This window comes from Scardinius erythrophthalmus (assembly GCF_964197995.2).
Source record: "Scardinius erythrophthalmus genome assembly, chromosome: 25".
NCBI classification, from domain to species: Eukaryota; Metazoa; Chordata; class Actinopteri; order Cypriniformes; family Leuciscidae; genus Scardinius; species Scardinius erythrophthalmus.
This window is the reverse complement of record NC_138245.1, coordinates 20,284,517-20,306,440: the sequence shown is the minus strand read 5'-3', so window position 1 is coordinate 20,306,440 and position 21,924 is coordinate 20,284,517. Positions and strand designations below refer to the sequence as shown.

Sequence of the window (21,924 nt, the reverse complement as noted above, 5' to 3'; positions counted from 1 at the left end):
CTATGGACCAGATTTACTAAACAGGCCAAATTAGTGTGAGAGTGCAATTTAAAAAAAAGCACAGATGGGAGTGGAAAGTTCTGCGCGTGATCTACTGGCAAAGAACACAGACGCAGCAGGATTAGGCAGAATGGACACAATGACATCACAAATATGCTAATTGCATGCATTCATCTAGTGAAATTTTGTGATTTTCGAGCAGGCTTTGGTTACTTTTCCTTGAAAATAGTTGGCAACACTATTTATGAGCAAATCTTGAATCATTCGCTCAGAAGATTCATTCAGAGTGGTTTGCAATGGAAACACCACAGCAGCACAAATTGTAAATGCTTATTTTAATACGTCATATTTACTTGACTGATAAACCTGATTTGTGTTTCTAAAACAAAAGGTAAGTAAACACAAGAGCACTATTAAAAGCAGTGAAAGAAGTGTTGACTAAGTTCACTTATTTGACTTTAAAAGCCTTTAAAGACATGAGACTTGATCTGAACTTACGTGTAACAGGACTGTTGTTTTCATTCCCAGGCACCCAGGTGAGTCTGACACTACGTGCTGAAGGGTCCGAGAGCTCAAGATCCTGAGGGGGGTCAGGTCGACCTGGAAGAGAACAGTATACTAATTAACCATGTTAACTACTAATTATTCTAAGTAAAAAAAAAAAGGGTGATTGTTAGAGGCTTTAATAGGACATTATAAATAACTGTCTTTGATATGTTACCTGCAGATGCACTACGATTTGAGGCAGAAGAGATGTCATCCTCTATGAGGTAAAGGTCAAAGGTCAGAGGTCAAGGGTTAGTGTGACTATTAGTAGATAAATATAATGAGAAACGATGGCTGCATCTGAAATCGCATACTCTCTTGAATAGGTAAATATTTTAAATAGGTAATAACTTCACACCCTCTAAAAAGTATGTTCTATGTAGTATCAATGTTTGTATCCGGACACACTACATTTGCCATTTTGTCATTATCACGTGACCTACAAGCATCAGTTGCGTCGCTTCACCTCCATTCACAAATCCTCTCCCGTGGCCTCATGGGATAGCAAAGTGTCCATCGTATGCACACTTCAGAATCTCGCCGGAAGTAATAGGTCATCCAGGTTTACTTTTATGAGTACTATACTATATAGTAGGGAAGTATGCGATTTTGGATGCAGTCAAACACTATAGCTAATGAAGGAGGCACAACAGTGGTAATCTTCGAGCAACTATTAAGAAAACATGCTTTATTTTCCATAACAGGAAATGTTGTGGAGTTATTTTAAGAGGGACAGATCTATAAGTTACAAAAGTAAAAAAAAAACTGACTGTTCCACATGCCCATTTCTGCTTAGTATCTATTAAGAAGTAAATTACTAACCATTAGGAACATGAGAAAAGGTGCATAAAAGAGGACCTACATTAATTGTAAGGTGTGTGTGAAAGTGTGTGTGTACCTATAACTGTAAGACGAGCTGAGGCAGAGTCCTCATCTATCTCAGTTTTGGCAGTGCATGTGTAGGTTCCTCCATCTTCTGGATTGACATTCTGAATAGTCAAGGACTCTTCATCCTTTCTCAACCGGCCAGAACTAGATGACAAATTAAATGTTGCGTACAGAAAATTCAGCTTTGCCATCACAGGAAATAATTACATTTTAAAATATATTAAAATTCAATTATAATTGATTGTTGGTTAAATAAATAAATGAAGCCTTGGTGAGCATAAGAGTCTTCTTTCTGCTGAAAGTGAATTTGGTATATAAGAGTGAAAAATAGTGTTCAGTCTAATTATGATTATATTGTACAAGTATAAAGTTATGTGACATTACATCCAACCGAAGCTTAGTGGTTTGTCATCTTTCAGCCATGTGACCGTAACAGGAAGGGTAGAATCACGTTTAACTCGACAGTCAAAGCGAACCGTGCTCCCTCTGGGTTCTGTGACGTGCTCGGGTGCCCGCACTATCCTTGTGGGCTCTGAAATGAAGCACAACAGAGTAAATTCACACATGGGCAATAATGTACATTTTCTTGATTAAAAAGTCACAGTTAGTGTGCGAATGTACAAGTCTGACTTAATGATTAATGCTTCTGATTTCACCTTTAACCTCCAGGCGCACTTGATTCTCCATCTTGCCCAGGATGTTGCTGGCGACACAGGTGTAGGTGCCTTGGTCTTCTGGCCGGGCTTGATTGATCTCCAAAGTACCGTTTGGGTACAGCTTGTACTGACCACCATCCAGACCACTGCCTAGGCCATTCTTAAACCTGAACACATATATATCTTAGATTTTTTATTCTAATTCACAACTGTTCAAAAGTTTGCAATCTCTCCATTGACAGTCTACGCAACTACCACTTTGACGCTTCAAAAAGTAGATCGTAAAACTAATCCATATGAATCGAGCGGTTTAGTCCACATTTTCTGAAGAGACAGAGCAGCACTTAAGCAGCACAACAGTTTTTAACATTGATAATATTCAGAAATGTTTCTTGAGCACCAAATCAGCATATTAGAATGATTTCTGAAGGATTATGTGACACTGAAGACTGGAGTAATGATACTGAATATTCCAGGAATAAATTACATTTTAATAATATTTAAAATAATATTTTTGTAATAAAGTGTAATAATATTTTACAATTTTAATGTTATACTGTATTTTTTATCAAATAAATGCAGCCTTGGCAAGCAAGAGATTTCTTTTAAAATCATTAAAAAAATCTTACCGAACCCAAACTTTTGAACAGTATCTGTTCAAACAATCAAACGTAAGCTCACCAGCGCAGTAAAGGGAACGGTGAGCCAAAGAAAGGGCAGTCAAGGAAGGTTCTGTTGTTTTCAATGACTTTGATCAGCTGATTCTTTGGGCCTAGCATTCGCGGTGCCATGTCTGGGAAGAAAACAACACTAACATCTCACAATCAGTGCATTATATGCCCTCTCTGAACATTTTGAACGATTAACTCCATTGTTTTTACCCAGGATGCTGACAAAAGCATTGGCCAGTAGGTAACCGTGCTCATTGGAGGCGTTACACTGGTACACTGCGCTGCTTCCGATCTGGACCGAATGGAACATGATGGTATCCCCAAGAACTTGCTGGTTTGGGTTTGGTACTGAACCTGTTACACAAAGAGCAGGAAAAAGTATGCATTACTGCTTTGTGGACAAATAATGATTCCAACTGTTAGAACAGGAAAAACAGTTGACTCACTTTCAATAGGTTCACCATTCACCAGCCATTGGATGGTGGGTTTAGGGTTCCCATTGGCACGACACACTAACCGTCCATTCTCATCAGGGGCAAGCACCAGATTGGTGGGCTTATCTAGCCAATAGGGTGCAGCTTTTCAAGCCAATAAAGAAATCATAGAAGTCAGTAAAAGAAAGAGCCTCTTGTACATGGCATGAACAAGAAGCATCAGTTGGTGTTTCTCTAAGGCCCACCTTTGACCTGGACTTCAACAGAATGGCGAATGCTGCCGATCTTGTTGCTGGCCATGCAGGTGTAGCCGCCAGAGTCTTCTTCGGACACATTGAGGATGCGTAAAGTTTTATTGAAGTTCTCAAGCTTGACTTTTTTTGCTGGCAAGTCTCCTCCTCTTTTGAACCAATTAATGGAAGGAGTTGGGCTGGGAAAGGGGAAGATGAAAAAGAACAGGACGTTACTTAATTGTAACTGATAAATCTAAGAATATTAACACTGAAGTATTTAGTGCTTTTGGTAACTGAATATGCGGTCTACATTAAACTTGAATTGTTAAAATTAAATAGAAATGTACTTCTAAATCAAAGCTACTTCTAAATATTATGAAATACTATAAAAGTATACACTCACACTCCAGCTGCTATACACTCCAGAAGAAGCTGTTCCCCTCGGAGCACGATCTTGGAGCTGGACAAGCCCTTTGGAGATAGAAAGGTAGGCTGGATTTCTGGTACATTTCGCACTGTGGAAAAGAAGGAGAAAACTGTTAACATGCACAGAAAGAGACACTGGTTTGAGTTAGGAGCAACCTCACACAATTATTATCAACTATAATATAATGTTGTGCTGTTATGGATTAATGTTAGATTCAATTTGCAAACGAACAATATACTCTTTTATTAATGCTTAAATTAATCATCAGTAATGTGTTGGTTGCTACAGGAGCCTGTTTCCACACCTCAAAGTAAAAAATATAAAGATAATTGTGAGAGAAAGTTTTTTTTTTTACTCTAAGGTGGAAACATGGTTCCAATACTTCCGTTTCTCACATAAAGAAGATGTTACATTTGCATACAGGAAATATATATATATATATATATATATATATATATATATATATATATATATATATATATATTTTTTTATCAGTGATATTTTTATTTTTAAACTTTAAAGAATTCAAGCAAAACAATATGTCACATTACTAGCATAAGAATCAAAAGGTACAAAACTGGTTATTTTTTTCAAACAAATTTACACTACAGTCAAAAAATGTAGGGTCGGTAAGTCTCTTATGCTCATCGAGGCTGCATTTATTTAATCAAAAGTAAAGTACAAACAGTAATATTTAGCAATATTATTACGGTTTTCTATTTTAATAAATTTAATAAACAGAGTGTCACATGATCTTAAATCATTCTAATATGCTGATTTCGTGCTCAAGAAATATTTCTTATTTTTATCAATGTTAAAAAACAGTTGTGCTGCTTAAATTTCTGTGAAAACAGTGATACATTTTTTTTTAGGATTCATTGATGAATACAAAGTTCAAAAGAACAGCATTTATTTGAAATACAAATATTTTGTAACTTTATAAATATCTTAACTGTCTCTTTTGCTCAATTGATTGCATCCTTGCTGAATAAAAGTATTAATTTCTTTAAAATAAAAAATCTTACCGACCCCAAACTTTTGAACGTTACATTTTATTTCAAACAAATATAAAAAAGGCATCATAATACACTGTTGTTGTGGTATCATCATTATTTCTGTAAAATCATTTGAAATCTTTATGCAAAAATGACATAAGCATGAAAAAAGAATCAAGAGCTGTGACGACAGACAGATGGTTAGTTGTGGACATAAAACCCTGGTTATGAGAAGACACAGACAATCTTCTCCCCGAGGAAGACTTGATGAGCATGGCAGTATTAGTCTCTATTGTAATGTATATCTAGCAGTAAGATTAGCTCTCGGCTATTAGCATTGCGAACAGTGCTCTTGAAGAGGGAGTGACAACAGCCTTTGTTGGTGTCATTAAGTGGGAGGACAACGCCTGGGAGATTAGGCTATGAAGCTGCCAGGAACACATGTTTCACGCCACGGTCACGTGTGTCTGTGGTGACAGCGGTGACAGTTCTCTGTCAGTGCGATCCCACAATGCCCTGGTGGAGACTATACATTTGAGACAAGAACCAAGATAGCTTTAAAAAGCTTGTGTCTGTCAGTGAACCCTGGTCCTGACAACATTGTCATATATGGGTGACTCTCAAAAAGCCTACCAAGAACAAGTCTGGGTCATAATTAACCCCAAAATCAATCAGTTAAACCAAAAAATAAATAAACTTAAAGTATTTAATTTTTTTATAAAAAAAAATATAAAATTTATTTTATTATACATTTTATATATATATATATATATACATACACACACATTTAGTATATATATATATATATATACTGTATATACACACACATTTTTTCTTTTTTTTAATATTCATCATCTTTCAGTTTCATGAATGAATGTTCAAATAAAGCACACATATATATATATATATATACACACACATTTAGTATATATATATATATATATATATATATACACATACACACACACACATTTAGTATATATATATACATGTGTGTGTGTTTTATTTTAACATTCATTCATGAAACTGAAAGAAACTGAAAAAATATTTTAATGAATATAAAATATTAAAGTATGTATACATCATGGTAGTTAATAAAAATAAAAAGTAAAAAAACAAAACAATGAAAATCGTTCTGTAAAAACATTTAAAAAAATATCTTTAAAAAATCCCCCAATTTCCTGAACAAATGTAAAAAAATATATATATTTTTTTTCCAGATTTTGGGGCATTTATGCAAATATATACCATTTGATTTTGGGGTGAAATAGGATCTATGGCTTGTTTTTGACAGGGTTTGCGATTTACCCATTTTCTTCATTCAGTGCCACCCTTAGGCCATATCCTTGGATACATATGGTTATCATTGGATTAATGTTGCTAAAATATTAATTAGCACCTCTTGCCTAATCTCCTTACTTCCATATCCATATATCCATAATGAGCAACGTCATTAGGATAATGAAAGCAATTACCAGATAAATTTGAATACTGGTCCTTCAAAATATGACTGAATAGCTGACCCCAAAAACTGCTTAGACTGATGTACTGTATAAAAAAAACTGTAAGTAACATAAGCACTGAGTGGTAAGCTCCAGGGTCAATAAATATAATGTGGAACATCTTTCTTTAAATTGTGTATTACAGGCACACTATCTCAGCATTTCCTCTGCTGTATGTGGTTAGAAACAGCATTGCTAACTCCGTTAGTGTTCTTTTACAGAAGCACACAGAAAACAGACTAGCAGTGTGTGGAACTCACCACCATACAGATCAGTGGAGTTGAGAAAGGTGTCATTATAAGGTTCCTCTGTGAATAAAGTTGCAGTTTAATCAACATACACACAAATACAGAGAAAAAAAATACACTTAATTGCAACGGAAGAACAGAACAATACTGAATCAAATGGAAGATGCATAGTCCCCCAAACATCACTGAAACTGTGATAGCAATAAATAAAGGCAATCCTAATAAAACGCAAAGGTAAATGTCCATTAAGATACTGCAATACTACCTCCTCACCACTAGATGGACCACAATATTCACCTTAGACAGCAGCACCTTTTCAGAGTAACAACATCAAATAAACGATAACACATAATCCTGAATCATCAGAAATCTCTACTCACTTGCTTGCACTTTAAGGGTGTAGGGGTTCTTCTGCTGAATGGTGTGTGTGAACTCGAAGCGAGCGTTGCAGCTGTAGTCAGTGTTGGCGTCTTTAGCCAGAACATTGGAGAAGAACAAGTCACCATTCAGACCCATTGACACCCTCTTGTCCTGTGGTATAGGCATAATGGCTGTGGAGAGAGACAAAAAGAAAAGAGAATCCAGACTCATTTGTTCAACTTCATTTGATGTGCAATAGCTGACAGGCAACAGAAGAAATAATGCTCAAGATGAGCGTGAGAATCACACGCATGATTATCTTCTTCTGGCCTGAAACATCACAAGGCTCAGCAAATGTGACACTCAAGGGAAAGGAGTACGAGATGAAGACAAGACGTTCTGCACTAATCAACACTGAGTCTGGATTTAATAATGATGTCTCTGGCCTTGTGGATCAAAGAGTGTAGTGATCACATGACATTCTAGTGATGGTTATTATCTTAAAGGTGAAGTAATGCACAGTATATCGATACCGTATGATATTAGAGATGTTTCTAATGTATTTTATCAGTTGTAATTGTATATTTAATTATGCACGCTCATTTCCCATATTTTTTCATTTAGATTACCTTTGCGAAAGTTGATCTAATAATTAACACTAATAATTTAAAAACAATGACATATTTAATTAATGTTAAATGTAATCATTAGCAAATCTGAAGAATAAATATACATTTTTAATACTGTACATTATGTAGCACTTAAAACACTGAGGTTTCTGTGTTTTATTTTTAATACAAAATATAGAATTTTATCGATCATCCTTTATACTTCATCATCTTTTATAGGTTATCGACTTACTAATGATGGCCACAATTTTAATATTTGTTCATCCTTTTTAAAATCTTTATCTTATGCCAGTTTAATATGCAAAGATGACTACATTATATGTACAGAATAAATTAATTTAACCAAAAAATGGTGGCACTATCAAAACATTTATTTGTTTGTTCGAGCCCATCATTTATGTCATTATATTTTATGCTTTGGAAAATCATAATTATAACATAAAAAGTTTAAATTATAAGATACTAACTCATGATTATGAGGTAAAAGATTAAATTGTGACATAAAAAGTGACATTTTAAAAAAAAATTATTTACCTATTAAAGTAAAACTTTAATGTTATAATTGTGATTTACCAAAACATGTTTGTATTTTTATATAGCAGAAATAGGCTTCAATATGACACAGAAACACTGGCTTAACCAATAGTGTTAGTTTGAGACAAGGTTATCAGTCTGACCAATGAAAATGGAGTGTTCTCGAAAGTTCTTTATCAAATTTAGGACTATACTCAACGATGGAAATTCAAGCTATAAGTTACTCTATCTAAAAGATCCTTATGATTAATACTTATCATTGACACATTTAATTTAATTTAATTTCATTAATCAATGTACTAATGATGACAAAGATGTGTGATCAAAGCAGTGCAGCGTATGTGTCTGTCTGTTTCTTGATTCTAGGTCTGTTGAAATGCTTCAGTGCCATGCTTGTTTCTGCTCTCTCAGCTTTTTTATCAGGTAGTGCAGATTCGCATACATGCACCAGCTCAGCACTAATGCAGTAACGGACACTGCTGTGCAGAGGACACAGACTGAGAGACTGAGAGAGAGAGACAGATAGTAAGAGGAAGTGAGAGGGAGGTTTGAGGAAGAGGTAAAACAGAGCGTGAAGGTGAAGGAGAGGAGGGGTAAGGTTAAGAAATTAGACACAATCGATCACAGGACACGATGAGCAAAACTCACAGCTGTCCATCCAGAAGGTTTCAGGAGGGGGGAGACCAGGGGGAGGGTTGCAGGGCAAGACGAGTGATACCCCCTCACGCACAGTTACTGGATCCAGAACCTCTTTAGGCCACAGCGGAGACTCTGAGCAATGGAGACAAGTTCACCAGATCAGGGAATATAACACAATGACATCACTCTATTGCAAGTGGTGTGCATATTACTTTTAAAGGGATAGTTCACCCAAAAATTTTGTCACCCTCATGTTGTTCCAAACCTGTATGACTTGCTTTTTTGAAACACAAAGGGAGAGATTTGAGCTTTTTCCTTACAATGCAAGGGGATGGATGATGTCGAGCTCCAAAAATTATAATAGAGCACCATAAATTAATCATAAAAGTAGTCCGTACACTGTCCGAAAAAATCCAAGAATTGTACAGCTTGTCACTGTACCCTTAAAGGGATAACTGTACTTTATTTACCTCTAAATATTCTACGTATGTGACCCTGGATCACAAAACCAGTCACAAGTTGCACGGGTATATTTGTGGCAATAGCCAACAATACATTGTATGGGTCAAAATGATTGATTTTTCTTTTATGCCAAAAATCATTAGGATATTAAGTAAAGATCATGTTCCATTAAGATATTTAGAAAATTTCCTACCGTAAATATATAAAACATTTATTTTTGTGAGTGAATGCAGAACAATCGCGAACACAAATGAACAACTTTAAAGGCGATTTTCTAAATGTTTTTTTTTTTTTCTAAATAAATAGTTAAATAGTTGCATCTCGGCCAAATATTGTCCTATCCTAACAAACCATACATCAATGGAAATCATATGTATTCAGCTTTTAGATGATGTATAAATCTCAATTTAAAAAAATTGACCCATATTATATATTACTAATCTAACATACTCTAACCTTTTAGGGGTAGATAAGGAACAAAGTTTACCCTTTCAAATGACACTGATTTCTGTATGTTTTGTAACCAACTGAAACTGAAACTGAGATAAAATATAAGAGCTAAGCCTGAGGAGAAGATTATCGGTATAAGCAAATGCTGTATGACTTCAGAAAACTTAAAATATTGCATCATCTGGACATTTTCTATGACATGACACAATCTTCTACTTTTGTTTTCCACATAATGTTCTACAAATGTCATTCACCTTTTATTATTGTATTTTTAAATACAAATGCATTTGCATGCTTTAAAAAAGTAGATCTATAGAACTACAATATACCCAATCCCACATACAACCTCATATATTATGCCAAGTATACTTACTGTACATAAAGTATACTGTACCACAACAAAAGTCATATGGGTTTGAAACAACTTGATGGTGATAGATAAATGATGACAGAATATACAATCCCTTTACAGTCAGTTTGCATTAAGTGCATGTTGTGCTTTGACATTACAGTAAACCAGCCCTCACTTGACACTCGAAGCAGGATTTTGTTGGAAATTGCTGTGCCAAAGTCGTTGGAGGCAAAGCACTGGTACTCTCCTTCATAATCTTCCGGTTTCCCACTGCTCCTGAACTCCAGAGTTCCGGAACGACTCCGCATGGTCACCCGCGGGTCCTTCCCCACGTTAAAGAACTTCCCATTCCGCCGCCACAGAAACCTGCACAGACCGGTCACAAACAGGATTTGTGCCAACTTGACGCTGTTTATGTAATAGATCCATTGTTGGAACTTTTTAATAAGGGGATTTACACACACATCAAACCAACAACATGAATACCAAACCAAAGTTGACATGAAATGGAAATTTACTCTATTTCCCTTAATGTGAGCAATTCATTGGTGCATATGTTTATTTATTTTTTTATTTGTAATTTTAATAAAAATGTCATAACTCGATCTTCCAGTGAAAAGTCAGACTTCTCATTTCGTCCTCATAAACTTGCTCTTTCTTACAATTGCTAGTTTGCATTCAAATCTGCATCCATCCAATCAACAACCAATGGATAGAACCAAGTCTTCGCCCAACATTCTTTTTCGATTATCCGTTTCACTTGGATGTACGTCACAATATGGAAAAAAAAAGATCTTCCGTTTCATTGCGATTTTGAAAAAGGGTAGGATTGCGTGCCTGGAGTTGACTGGGTGCCATTTACTAACCTACTGAATATTCTGTGAGCGTGAACACTAAACTGAGCGTATTATTAGACCACAATTGTTTTGCAGACCAGGCTGAGTGGAAGGTTTTATAAAGCCCAACATACCACCAAACAAAAAGGCTGTCTGAATGGCCACACTGTGTTGAGCTGGTCAGGCCTGCTTTTCACAAACAAGCACAAGTAACAAGAGCCAGAGTGAGCGCCCCTGCATTTCTGATGGCATGAGAAGGGTACAAGTGGGAGGGAGGGTGGACGAAACTGGCAGCGCCACTGTCAGGTTGGGACATTGGGTGTCACTCTCACAAAAATGTGCTGGTCTTTGTCATGCCGAGACTAATGGCCGTCGGGTTTAATTAGACGGTGACAGAAGTGAAAGAATGAGAGAGAGAAGGACAGGATGATGTAAGGTGGAAATGGACGTATACAGTAAGAGGTTGCTGACAAACTGGAAATGTAGAAGTGGCGAGAGATGGAGACAAAAAGATAGAGAGGAAGAGACGGCACAAAGAAAAAAAGGTTTCATCCATTCTCACGTTGGCACGGGGTTCCCCTTGGCCTCGCATTCAATGATGATGTTATCTCTGGGGTCCACAATGTAGTCCTTTAGTGACTGCTTCACAATGGTGGGGGGCTGTTTCACTGTGGAGGGAGGGACAAAGAGAGAGAGTCTTATCTCAACAGCACTGTGGAAGAACACTCAAGTTACTCAATGTCATGTATACATATGCAAGCGTTGCATTTCTCACTGCTGTCTACAGTACAAACTAAACAAAAGGTTGTTCTATTCACTCTTAGTAACAAAATATAGATACAATTAGTAAAGAAAGATAAAGTTTTGATAGAAAAACATTGCTTATTCATCTTTCATAACATTAAATTCCCAGCCGCTTGTGTGTTTCTTAACAAAATATACTGGCTAATTTGATAAGATTATTGTACCAGCTTCGTTTACCACAATTTACCCCCCAAAAAACACAAAATGTGTTAAAAATGGTGTAGAATCAGTATGGGCCTCACAAAAAGTTGTTAGAGATTGTAAGATGTAAGATTCAGAGGACACAATATCGCTTTAGCTAGTAGCTACTATGCTACATGGCCATTATGTGATACAAATTTTGTCAATGGACTATTGAGTGCAACAGTCAGGTTCCGGAAGTAAAACTCATTCACTTTCTCCTTAGCGGAATTGATTATTAAACGCACATTTGCTTTTGTTGAAGCTATCAGCCGGGTCAAAAAATGTTGTTTAACATCAAAATTGGCCTCATGGAATAAAGTGTCCATTGTATGCACACTTCATAATCTGGCTTGAAGTAATAGGACATTCGGGTTTACTTTTATGAGTACTGTGAATTCCGACATACTTCTTTTTTCAAATACTTTTTTACAGTAACTATATAGAAAGGAAGTATGTGATTTCGGATGCAGTCGTGGTGTCAGTTTCCCAACGCTCTCTCAAACTACTTAAATATCTGTATATATTGCAATAAACATTAAATATATTGTTTTTATATACATAATTAACATATTTAAATCAATAGATTGGAGTGAAACAAAGGCCGGTGAAAAAGTGGACGGGCACTGTTGCACTCAATTGCATTACACCAAACTGTACCAATTAGTCTCTGAGTTCACTGTATTATACTCATTGAATGTGATACATGATTAGCCACAAGATTCTTGACTGCTTTGCTCTACTTCTAGCTGGCTGAGAACTGTGGGTATTCTGGCACGGCTAACAAACCCCTGAAGTAATCCTTCCTCTCAAAGACATGGCCTGCCAAACAGACATGCTCTTGGGCTTACATTAGAATATTAATCAGCTTTAATAAATGATAGACTTTGTAATTTATCGGGAGTAGCACAGTGAACTTATGCAAGCTCTCTTGAGACTGTGTTTGAGGGTCTTTTCAATGGTTTTTGGGAACTGTATTTGCTCTAATTGTAAAAAGAGATTGGGCAATGTCCAACTGCAATAATTCTGTTCTTTAGATTTCTGATGAGATAAGTTTTGTTGTAAGCTGTATTAAAACCAGTCGCTGATTAAATGAACAAGTTAATCCGTGTTAATGAAGCACTTACGCTCTTGCTGGATCTTTGCTGTTAGTTCCAAGAAGGGGCGGACGGAGAGAAAAACATTATTTGTGGGAATAGTTAAAAGAGAGAGTGAGGAAACATGGGAGATGTTAAATAATGACTGTAGAGAAGACAATAATTAAAACATTTAATACAGTTCTAAGACAAACATCTATTTTAGTTAATTTCTACTAAACTGCAAACTGAATTACTAGTTATTATACACACAACACTATGTCTACTTTAACATTGTAATACCAAAAAAAAAGCAACCAAACAAATGAACCTACCTGTTAATGGGCCGCCAGATGAATGAGGCGGAGGGAAAATTGCAAATACAAATAGAGAGGGCATATTAATAAGACTACTCTGAAAAAACAGAACATCATACCAAAAATACATCACTGTCACATTAGCAAATCATAATCAGTGCATTTGTCTTCCCCATATGGCAGCATATTTAATCTTCGACTGTCTTTCTTTGTCAGTCAGTTAAAGCGACAGCCCCTACGGGGGGGTTCGCTCACATTCGATAATAACCACAATCACTATGATGTATGTTATCAGAAGAGTCAAGAATTGCTTTTGCGATTGTGCTTTGCTAATTAAAGGAATATGACCTTCATCCTCAGGTTATAGTATCAGAAAGCATTCATGTGTCTGTGGTGCTTTTCATGGGATAGCGACAGGTGCATCTCTGGCTCTGTGCCATTCATCATCTGACATCAATCATAGCACATAAGCAAGGTCACGGGGGATGGGACGTCATGGGCAACATATGTGTTAGTGTGTGAGAGCGCATGTGTAAGGTCAGCTGGGACACGATGACAACCCTCGTCAATAGAAATCACATTTCGGGGGAAGTGTTAGGAGTGAAGGAACAATAATGGAGAGATGCTTAAAGTCACATCTCAAGTTCAGTTCATCCTTTAGATCAGGGGTCTTCTGAAGGGGTTCTGACTATAATTGTTTGAACTAATATCAAAACAACTACAAGTCTTAAAAAAGTCCACCTTAAAATGAAACAGTTACTCACACAGTATGACTGGCTTTTGGGTAAACTAAGCCAAAGTTAAGAAGCCAAAGTCAGTTAAATGTTTAAGTGCTCCTCCTACATACAGTATACAGAGCTGTTCAAAAGTTGGGGGGTGGGGATTACATTCATTAAAAGTGACAGTAAAGACTGTTACATTGTTACATGGTGTTCTTTTCAACACTGATAATAATAAGAAACGTTTCTTAAGCATCAAATCAGCATATTAAAATTATTTCTGAAGGATCATGTGACACTGAAGACTGGAGTAATGATGCTGAAAATTCAGCTTTGCCATCAATAAATTACATTTTCAAATATATTAAAATAGAAAACAGTCATTTTAAACTGGAATCATATTTCACAATATTACTGTTTTAGTATTACTCTATTTTTGATCAAATAAATGCAGACTTAGTTGGATAATTTAATGTTTATTCCTACAGTCTCCAAACTTTTGACCAGTAATGTATTTGTATTTTAAGCATCATAAAGTATACAAATCATTAATATGGCATTATAAACTCAATTTCATCTTATATGTATTGTATATACATATATGTTTGTTTCTCTATCCAAACTAGGTCTTGGTCTGAAAATTACAAGTCCTGCTTATGGTGCGTGTAATATGGAGTATAAGCGTACAAATGAAGACACAACATAGTCACTAATAGCGAGATCAGATGCCTGTCATTTCCCAGCAGCCCTGCTGCTGCATACATTCAGAGAGGTCGAGAGGGTAGAGGGGTATTATGAAGTGCTCAGAGACAGGATCAGTGCTCCAATCTTCTCCATCTACACAGATCAATAGAGATTCACACAGACGGGACCAGAGCCTGTAGTGAAAGCTAGAGATAGAGGGGGGAGAGTAGTTGCCAAAGACGGAATGAGAAAAAAGGCCAAATGAGAAAAAGAGAAAGGAAAGCGAATGATGGCGCTTTGGGAATACAGGCGGAGAAGGGGAGCTGGGGAGGTGCTGACAGCCCCTGGTCAGACTGAAGCTCCCTCTATTGTTGAAGCTGGTGAGCACTGAGCGCCGCTGGGGTTGTCTCGCTCTGTATGAGCTTTCAAATCATTTTTCATAAGAGATAAAGACAAACCTGGACTGCTATTATTAGAAGGAAACTGAAAAAAATTGAGGGGTAGAACAGACAACAGAAGGCGGAGTGGATTTATTGGTTTCTTTGTTGCAGATGCAGTGCGGATATAATGGATTTTACTCATTTATTATGTTTCATAAATGGTATGACCAGTGTCTCGCAGGACGCTATAAATGTACAAAACTACATATTTTCAAATTTGCTTACAGCTGACTAATCAGTCTTAAGTGGAACTGCTAAGAGAGCATGACACCACTGAGATAATATTTTGTGCAATCAATTATAGTGGCACAGCATTGTCCACTGTAAAATCTGGATCCTAAAGCAAAACCAGTTAAGAACCACCATTTTAATTTAGTGTAGTGCTATTTTTATCTGAGAAAACATCCCCATAATATTGGATTAGCTGGGTTATGAAAGCTTGTTTCTTGCATGAAAATAAATGGCAAAGTTGGTAAATGGATGTCACGTCTATTATTTAAGTATTTATTTAATGCATAATGGCAGAACAATAACCCCATTAAGCTTCAAAGAGAGGTTAGAAAACCTCATCAAATACACACTTAGTGCAGAGTATATAATTTATGTTGCGAGTTAAAGTGGCACACTGTGGAGGTCTAAATATGAGTGCGTGTTCGTATATGATGGGGGATGGGACTGCATGTGATTCTCTGTCCTCATATGATGAACGTGATCATGAACAACTTTGTTGATCCTGGAACAACATTCCAATCAACCAATCAGATTTGGCTTACAACCAGGGTTAGGTGCTTCTACATCAGTGTTATTCAGCATTATCATTTACCTCTGACTTTAGGGATAAGCTATGGGTGGGGTTAGATTTAGGGGTAGGGATTTTCAAACAGGAATGTTGTTCCAGGATCAACAAAATATGTCATATATATATGTTGATGACTTACGGTCCAGTGGGACTTCAATTGGAGCCGCTTCCTTTGACAGCAGCAAGATTATTGACAACACCGCCAGTGCCGCCCACCGCCCCTGCGTCCACATCTCTCTCCTCCAATTGGCTGACCCGACCCGTCCCGTCCTAGCTCTCTACTGATTTAGTTGCACACTTTTAGCTGTGTTGTGTTATCTGTGAAAAGAAAAACTGCTTGTTAAGGAACTTCACTGAATAATCCTTTTGACATTACTGTGACATTTAGGAGGGTGCCACTGGCCTTCCAAACTAACAAAAACAGACTTTTCATAGAAGCCTATTTATTCAGATTTTGCAGGGACACCCTTATACGCTAAAATACACAGTTGTGAGTGTGTACTGCAGGCGTGGGCTGCGCATACGTGGAGGTTTTCAGCTGGCCTACATTTGCAGTTGACACAAGCATTCCCTGGAGCCATTGGCCCTCTTACAGATGAATGCGGCATCAGCGCATCACACCTACACATCACCATACAAACCTCCAAAGCAGAAAGAAAAAGACTCTTGCTGGTCAATCGGTTCACTTGACAGGGTGACCGAACCTCAAGATGGAGGACAGGGCTAATATACAAACCACTGAGGTCTGAGGGCAGATGTTAACTCATCTGGCTTTAGCTGTATGCTCTGGCAGCTCTGTTTCTCTGCACTAGTACGACCGTCAAACCCTGCTTTCATAAACCTGACATTTTCTTCAGACTTTCCTCTACGCTCTTTGAATAACAGCACACACACAGTCTGGAGGTCAGTGACAAACCCTTCCCTGCAGATACCATCTACTTATAGTTGATCTTGGCGTAATTATGCAAATGAGCAGCCATGGCCCTATAATTCACACGCCTAGGGTGGTCTGGGTAGCAAGACCCTTTATTATACAGTGTGCAAAAAAAAAAAAATGCAATTTCAGGAACAAGATTGGTGGTTGAAGCATGCCATATACCTCGCTGCCTCCTTTCTCTCTTCGCTCAGCTGAACACATTGAATCTGGAACAATGATATTCCAGCATTCTGCTCTTGTGGTTTGTTGTTTGATTAATCAGATATTACAAACTGTATTATCTGTCAGTTCAAAGTGTGAAATGAACTACTAAACAGATGGAAAAATGAGAATTGGATCAAGTGTGAAATTCTTTCAACATACTAATGCGATCATTATCAAATATCTGCACACAAACCATATGCTGGATGAGTTCAAAGTACTTCATTTGCCCCAAGGGAAGATAACACATACCTCTGCTTCATGTCACTCAGTCAAGAAGGGCTGAAACTTAGTGTAGTACGAATCATTGTTGGGGAAGCTACTTTAAAAATTGTAGCTTTTTTAAACTACAAGCTACTCGTAAATTTAGATTATGAAAGCAAATCAAAGCAAAGAATGCGGGCTTCACTGTTACAGTTGAGCTAAGATGTAGCTAAACATCTAAAAACGTTTAACATTAAAAAAAAGGGTGAACAACTGACAGTTCGACTTTTTTGTGAGTCAATTTCACCGTTTTGAATTGAAAATGCAGCATAGGCTATAATTCACATGATTCATGTAATTCATAACTCAATGTGACCAGCAAGAAACATTAACAGAGCTGCTTTTTGACATATTAGGAATACGATTAACAATGTGTTCTTCTAGTGTTCTTACTTTATTTATTTTTTGTGGTTATTAGTTTAAATCATTGAAAACCTCCTGGATTCAACAAATCAATGCATTAAACAACATTTGAACAGATACATTTAGGTAAAACTAAGCATTGAACTAAATATGATATTTTATAAAGTTATAACAATAAAAAACATACTTGCATTGCTATAAAAATATGACAAAAAAGCAATTTAGTGAGTAGCTACACTGCTATGGATAAAGCAGCTTGTTATAGGAAAGCTTCCTTGTATTGAAAACCATTGAGTTATAAGAACACTAATCAAAAATACAGAAATTAGTAGCACTGCTACTTTTAACTAGTAAATCCAGACTTACTGTATGTGATGAGACAAAGATTGAGAGTACACAAAAAACTAGAAAGATGCAGTGAACTAGTCTAAAAAATGTCCTTCATCTTGACCATCATACCCGTCATAACAGAGTCCAGGTGGTTAGAAAGAGAGACAGTCTGAGGCCTGGAGAGAAGATGGGCTTAAGCCAGAAAAAATCTGCCACAGAGGTCACTGTCAGCCCAGGGACCCCAGCATCCTTTTATTTCTCGTTCAAACTCTTTCAAAGAGCCAAAACTTTTTTGGCTGCCTGAAATCCCATAAGCACAATTACAGAAAACTGCTCGATCTTTCACCACTCTGCTGTCAAGGTAAAAGAGACTTTCCATAATAGATCTGATACATATGCATACACACACATACACACATTCATATAGCATACATGCCTCCAGGACGAAACTCTGGCAAGAGTTATTTGGCAGGCTCTGCTGTCTGAGAAACCCCCAATATGAATGTCAGAACAGGAATGATCTAACCCAAATAGTTAAAAGACTCAAGGAAACCAACAGCATTGCCAGTCTCACGCCCACATCCTACAGAGGCTTTTCAGTTTATTCTAATGGAGCGAACAAGAGATATAGGCACATCTGATGAAGTGTTTTGTGCTCGGTGAGCTGTAGTATATTGAGATTACAGAGAAGCATGTGGCCTAATAGCATGTGTTAAAGCCCCCTCTGTGACCCCAGCAATGACTCGTGGCACACATCCTAGACGGAGTGGAACAGGGTTTGCATCCTGCCAAAGGCAAGACAAGCCATGGGTTAGTCACTCACTGAGTAATCTCCTTCATTTAATTCATATTAAGATATATAATTCAACAACCAGCGCTAAATTAAAAAAAAAATAACTTGAAAATAACCATTGAATTGCTGACTCAAGCAAATCACATCAAAAATATACAAATGGTCTACTAAAACAAAGCTTAATGACACAATGACTTAATAACTGCACCAAACTTTTCATGACCATGGAAGCCCATTTTCACCTTTTGTTTAAAAAATAAGATAGTTGTGACAGTAATTATTTCTAGTAATTGCAAATCTAGTGATTTACACTTTATCTTACAATAACCAGTGTTGTTATCATTAACTAAAACTATCAAAACTCATTTTTGTTCATTGAAAAAATAAAATAAAAATAAATAAATAATAATATATATATAATATATATATATATATTTTAATTTTTTTATTATTATTATTATTATTTATTTTTTTTTAAAAAAATTTGTTGCTTTGGGAACTAACTGAAATAAAATAAGTTTAAGTTGAAGAACTAAATTCCTGAAAAAAATATTTAAAATATTATTAAATTATTAAAATAATGCTAAAATAATACTGACAATTATCTGGTTTATTTTGTACAGTGAAGCATAAACAGGCTTCCATGACACATTAAGGCAAACAAAATTACATGAAAACAAACACTACGAGGCTCAAAGGTACAGGTGATACAAAGGTAATGTGCTGTTTGGTCTGCAAGGGAATATGCAAGAAAACAAAATTATGCAAGAAAAAGAAAATTATATATTCATAGAGAAAAATTCTAAGAAATATTTATGGACCTAAATTTACATGCCATTGTGTGGAGACGTTAAGTTTGGAACCTGGTGTGCAACCTGGTATCACAGCTAGACCCTTGTTAACTCTTACCCTTAGTTAAATTATTTTTAAATTAGATCTCACATTTAATTATGTTAACACCAGCTCATCAACTGGATTCTGGGAGTCATTAATGCTATAATTAAACAGCATGTGTGCTCATATTTGCATTGACGTCTAGATGCATCCATGTTTCAAGTTAGTATCCTTTCATCAACAACCAGAAAAAATATATATTATTTTTACTGCAGAAAAACAGAAACCTTCAGAAGGAGTGTTTTTAGCCAAATGGCTTGAGGGATGAGGGGAGTGAGGTGAGGTGGGCTTCAGTGTGGAACTGAAACAGTGATTAACAACATAATAGTCCTGAAACCCACTTGAGCTCCATCAGAGCAGGTGAGTGGGCATGGTGTCTGACTCTTCACTTGTTAATGGTCACGGTTATCACAGCTTATTAATGCATGATGGCAACAGCAACCGCTGGAAAATTGAGAAAAGTGATGCATTTTGAAATAGTTTTGATGCACTTCATGGCTGCACTAAAACTTCACCAAGACTTCTAGTAGCCTGGAAAAGAGAATGAACATGCCCTCATTTAAACTTTCACCCAATATGACTTTTAATATATGTGGTGGTTTTTGAATGGGAGTAAGCAGTACAAAAATATATAAATCAATTTTTTTTGTGTATCGATTTGGGCCACTTTCATATACGGTTCTAAATCTAAACATATCCAATTTCTGGTCATCTGACCTAAGTCTAAACATTTGTATCTGATTCTCCTCTTATTTCACAATTATTCCAAACATTAAAAGAAAATGCCATTCAGTATGCAAATGGTTGAAATCACAGTCCCTCTATCTCATTACGATAAACCTAAGATGCACATATTTTAACATAATGTGAAGGACATTAAAATTCCATTAAATTACTTTTCTGAATTAGTCAAATGCAGCGTAATAAATGGTGAATATTTCCAGAAGCGAATATCGGGTGCAGAATAAAAATTACCTAATTTATTTTTAATACCCACATATACTCACAGCAATATTTTTAAGAAATGTTCATTAAATTCAAGTGCCTACATTTGATGTCACAGTCTCTAAAGACACACAAAAAATAATGTAATATTTGATGGTGTTCATGGAATAATGCCTTAAAGGAGAACTCCGGTCAATTTTAACATTGAGCTCATTTTTTTGTACATTTGGAGTGCTGTCAATACAGAGAACAACGACAAAAGTCGGTGTTGCCTACACCGAGTTATTCTATTTTTAAAATTTGCACCCTGTTGACTTCAATGGGGCAAGTACTAAACCTGCTTTTAGCCTCTTAACATCCTTGATGTGTCATTACAAGTGCACAGAAAATGTGAGTGATTACTTCTGAGTGAACACGAGTGAATCTGACTGCAGTAGATGTGAAAGATATGTATAAAAATGATGTTATTTAAGCCAGCGCAAATACCTGTGTTTACATCCTGTTTTCGGTTGAAGTCCAAAGTAGTCGATTGTCGAGTTCACGCGCATAGGTTTAGTTACCTATGATCACGCGCGTGAACTCGGCAATCGATTACTGTAGACTTCAACCGAAAACAGGATGTAAACACAGGTATTTGCGCTGGCTTAAATAACATCAGAGTTCTCCTTTAAGATTAATGCCTTAAAAATCTGATCAGTGCAGACAAGAAAACTAAAATGATAAATAATTAAAGAAAGAAGCAGGAATTTTGGGTGGGAAATATCAAATGGCTTGTCTCATTTTTATTGAAAAGCCAACGGGCTTTATTATAAACCTGTTTTGCCAAAGTACTTGGTAGTCGGCTGTAGGTGGTATTAGTGGGAGGGGATTCGCATCTGATCGGACCAAAGTCTTTTGTAATGCATGTGTGTAACCGGTCCCACTCGACCCGCTCAAAGCGGGTTTGGAACCGGGGTCTCCAGCGTGGGAGGCGGGCACGCTAAAGACCGCAGCCGCTAGCGTCAGTCGCTAGTGTGTCTCTTGAGGCCAGGGGAGTGAGGTTTACACGCACAGCTCTTACTGGCCTACGTCCATTACACAAGGTTAGTCATCAATACTGTTGCGCTGTTTCAATTAAATTTTTTAATTGCACACATCTTCTAAAAGTAAATTTTGTTAATATTAATGAACTTAAGAAAAATTTAATTCTTATAACTTTCAAGTCTAAATGCAATGTAAATGAGCAATTAAAACAACTTGATTCATATCTGTAAAAGAAAAAAACCTGAAAACTAAATGGCACCGAGAGGGCAAATGTCCTTGGTGCCACTGTAGGT

The 21,924-nt window shown here is 36.5% G+C and overlaps 1 protein-coding gene across 3 annotated transcripts in view; it reads right to left on the bottom strand.

The window, feature by feature from the left end:
• Positions 1-21,924, bottom strand: part of nfasca (neurofascin homolog (chicken) a) — a 65,758-nt gene that overhangs the window by 27,203 nt on the left and 16,631 nt on the right. For 2 of the 3 annotated variants that reach the window (XM_081358617.1, XM_081358619.1), the window contains exons 3-18: positions 16,021-16,199; positions 11,425-11,530; positions 10,202-10,392; positions 8,772-8,894; positions 6,981-7,151; positions 6,613-6,660; positions 3,832-3,943; positions 3,441-3,625; positions 3,208-3,339; positions 2,972-3,115; positions 2,772-2,883; positions 2,091-2,257; positions 1,819-1,966; positions 1,445-1,578; positions 722-763; positions 499-600 (exon numbers count right to left, since the gene is read on the bottom strand). In XM_081358617.1, the coding sequence (XP_081214743.1) occupies positions 499-600; positions 722-763; positions 1,445-1,578; positions 1,819-1,966; positions 2,091-2,257; positions 2,772-2,883; positions 2,972-3,115; positions 3,208-3,339; positions 3,441-3,625; positions 3,832-3,943; positions 6,613-6,660; positions 6,981-7,151; positions 8,772-8,894; positions 10,202-10,392; positions 11,425-11,530; positions 16,021-16,114 (2,011 nt within the window). In that variant the 5' untranslated portion in view covers positions 16,115-16,199. The remainder of the gene's footprint in view (positions 1-498; positions 601-721; positions 764-1,444; positions 1,579-1,818; positions 1,967-2,090; positions 2,258-2,771; positions 2,884-2,971; positions 3,116-3,207; positions 3,340-3,440; positions 3,626-3,831; positions 3,944-6,612; positions 6,661-6,980; positions 7,152-8,771; positions 8,895-10,201; positions 10,393-11,424; positions 11,531-16,020; positions 16,200-21,924) is intronic. The other variant, XM_081358618.1, reaches the window with a different exon arrangement.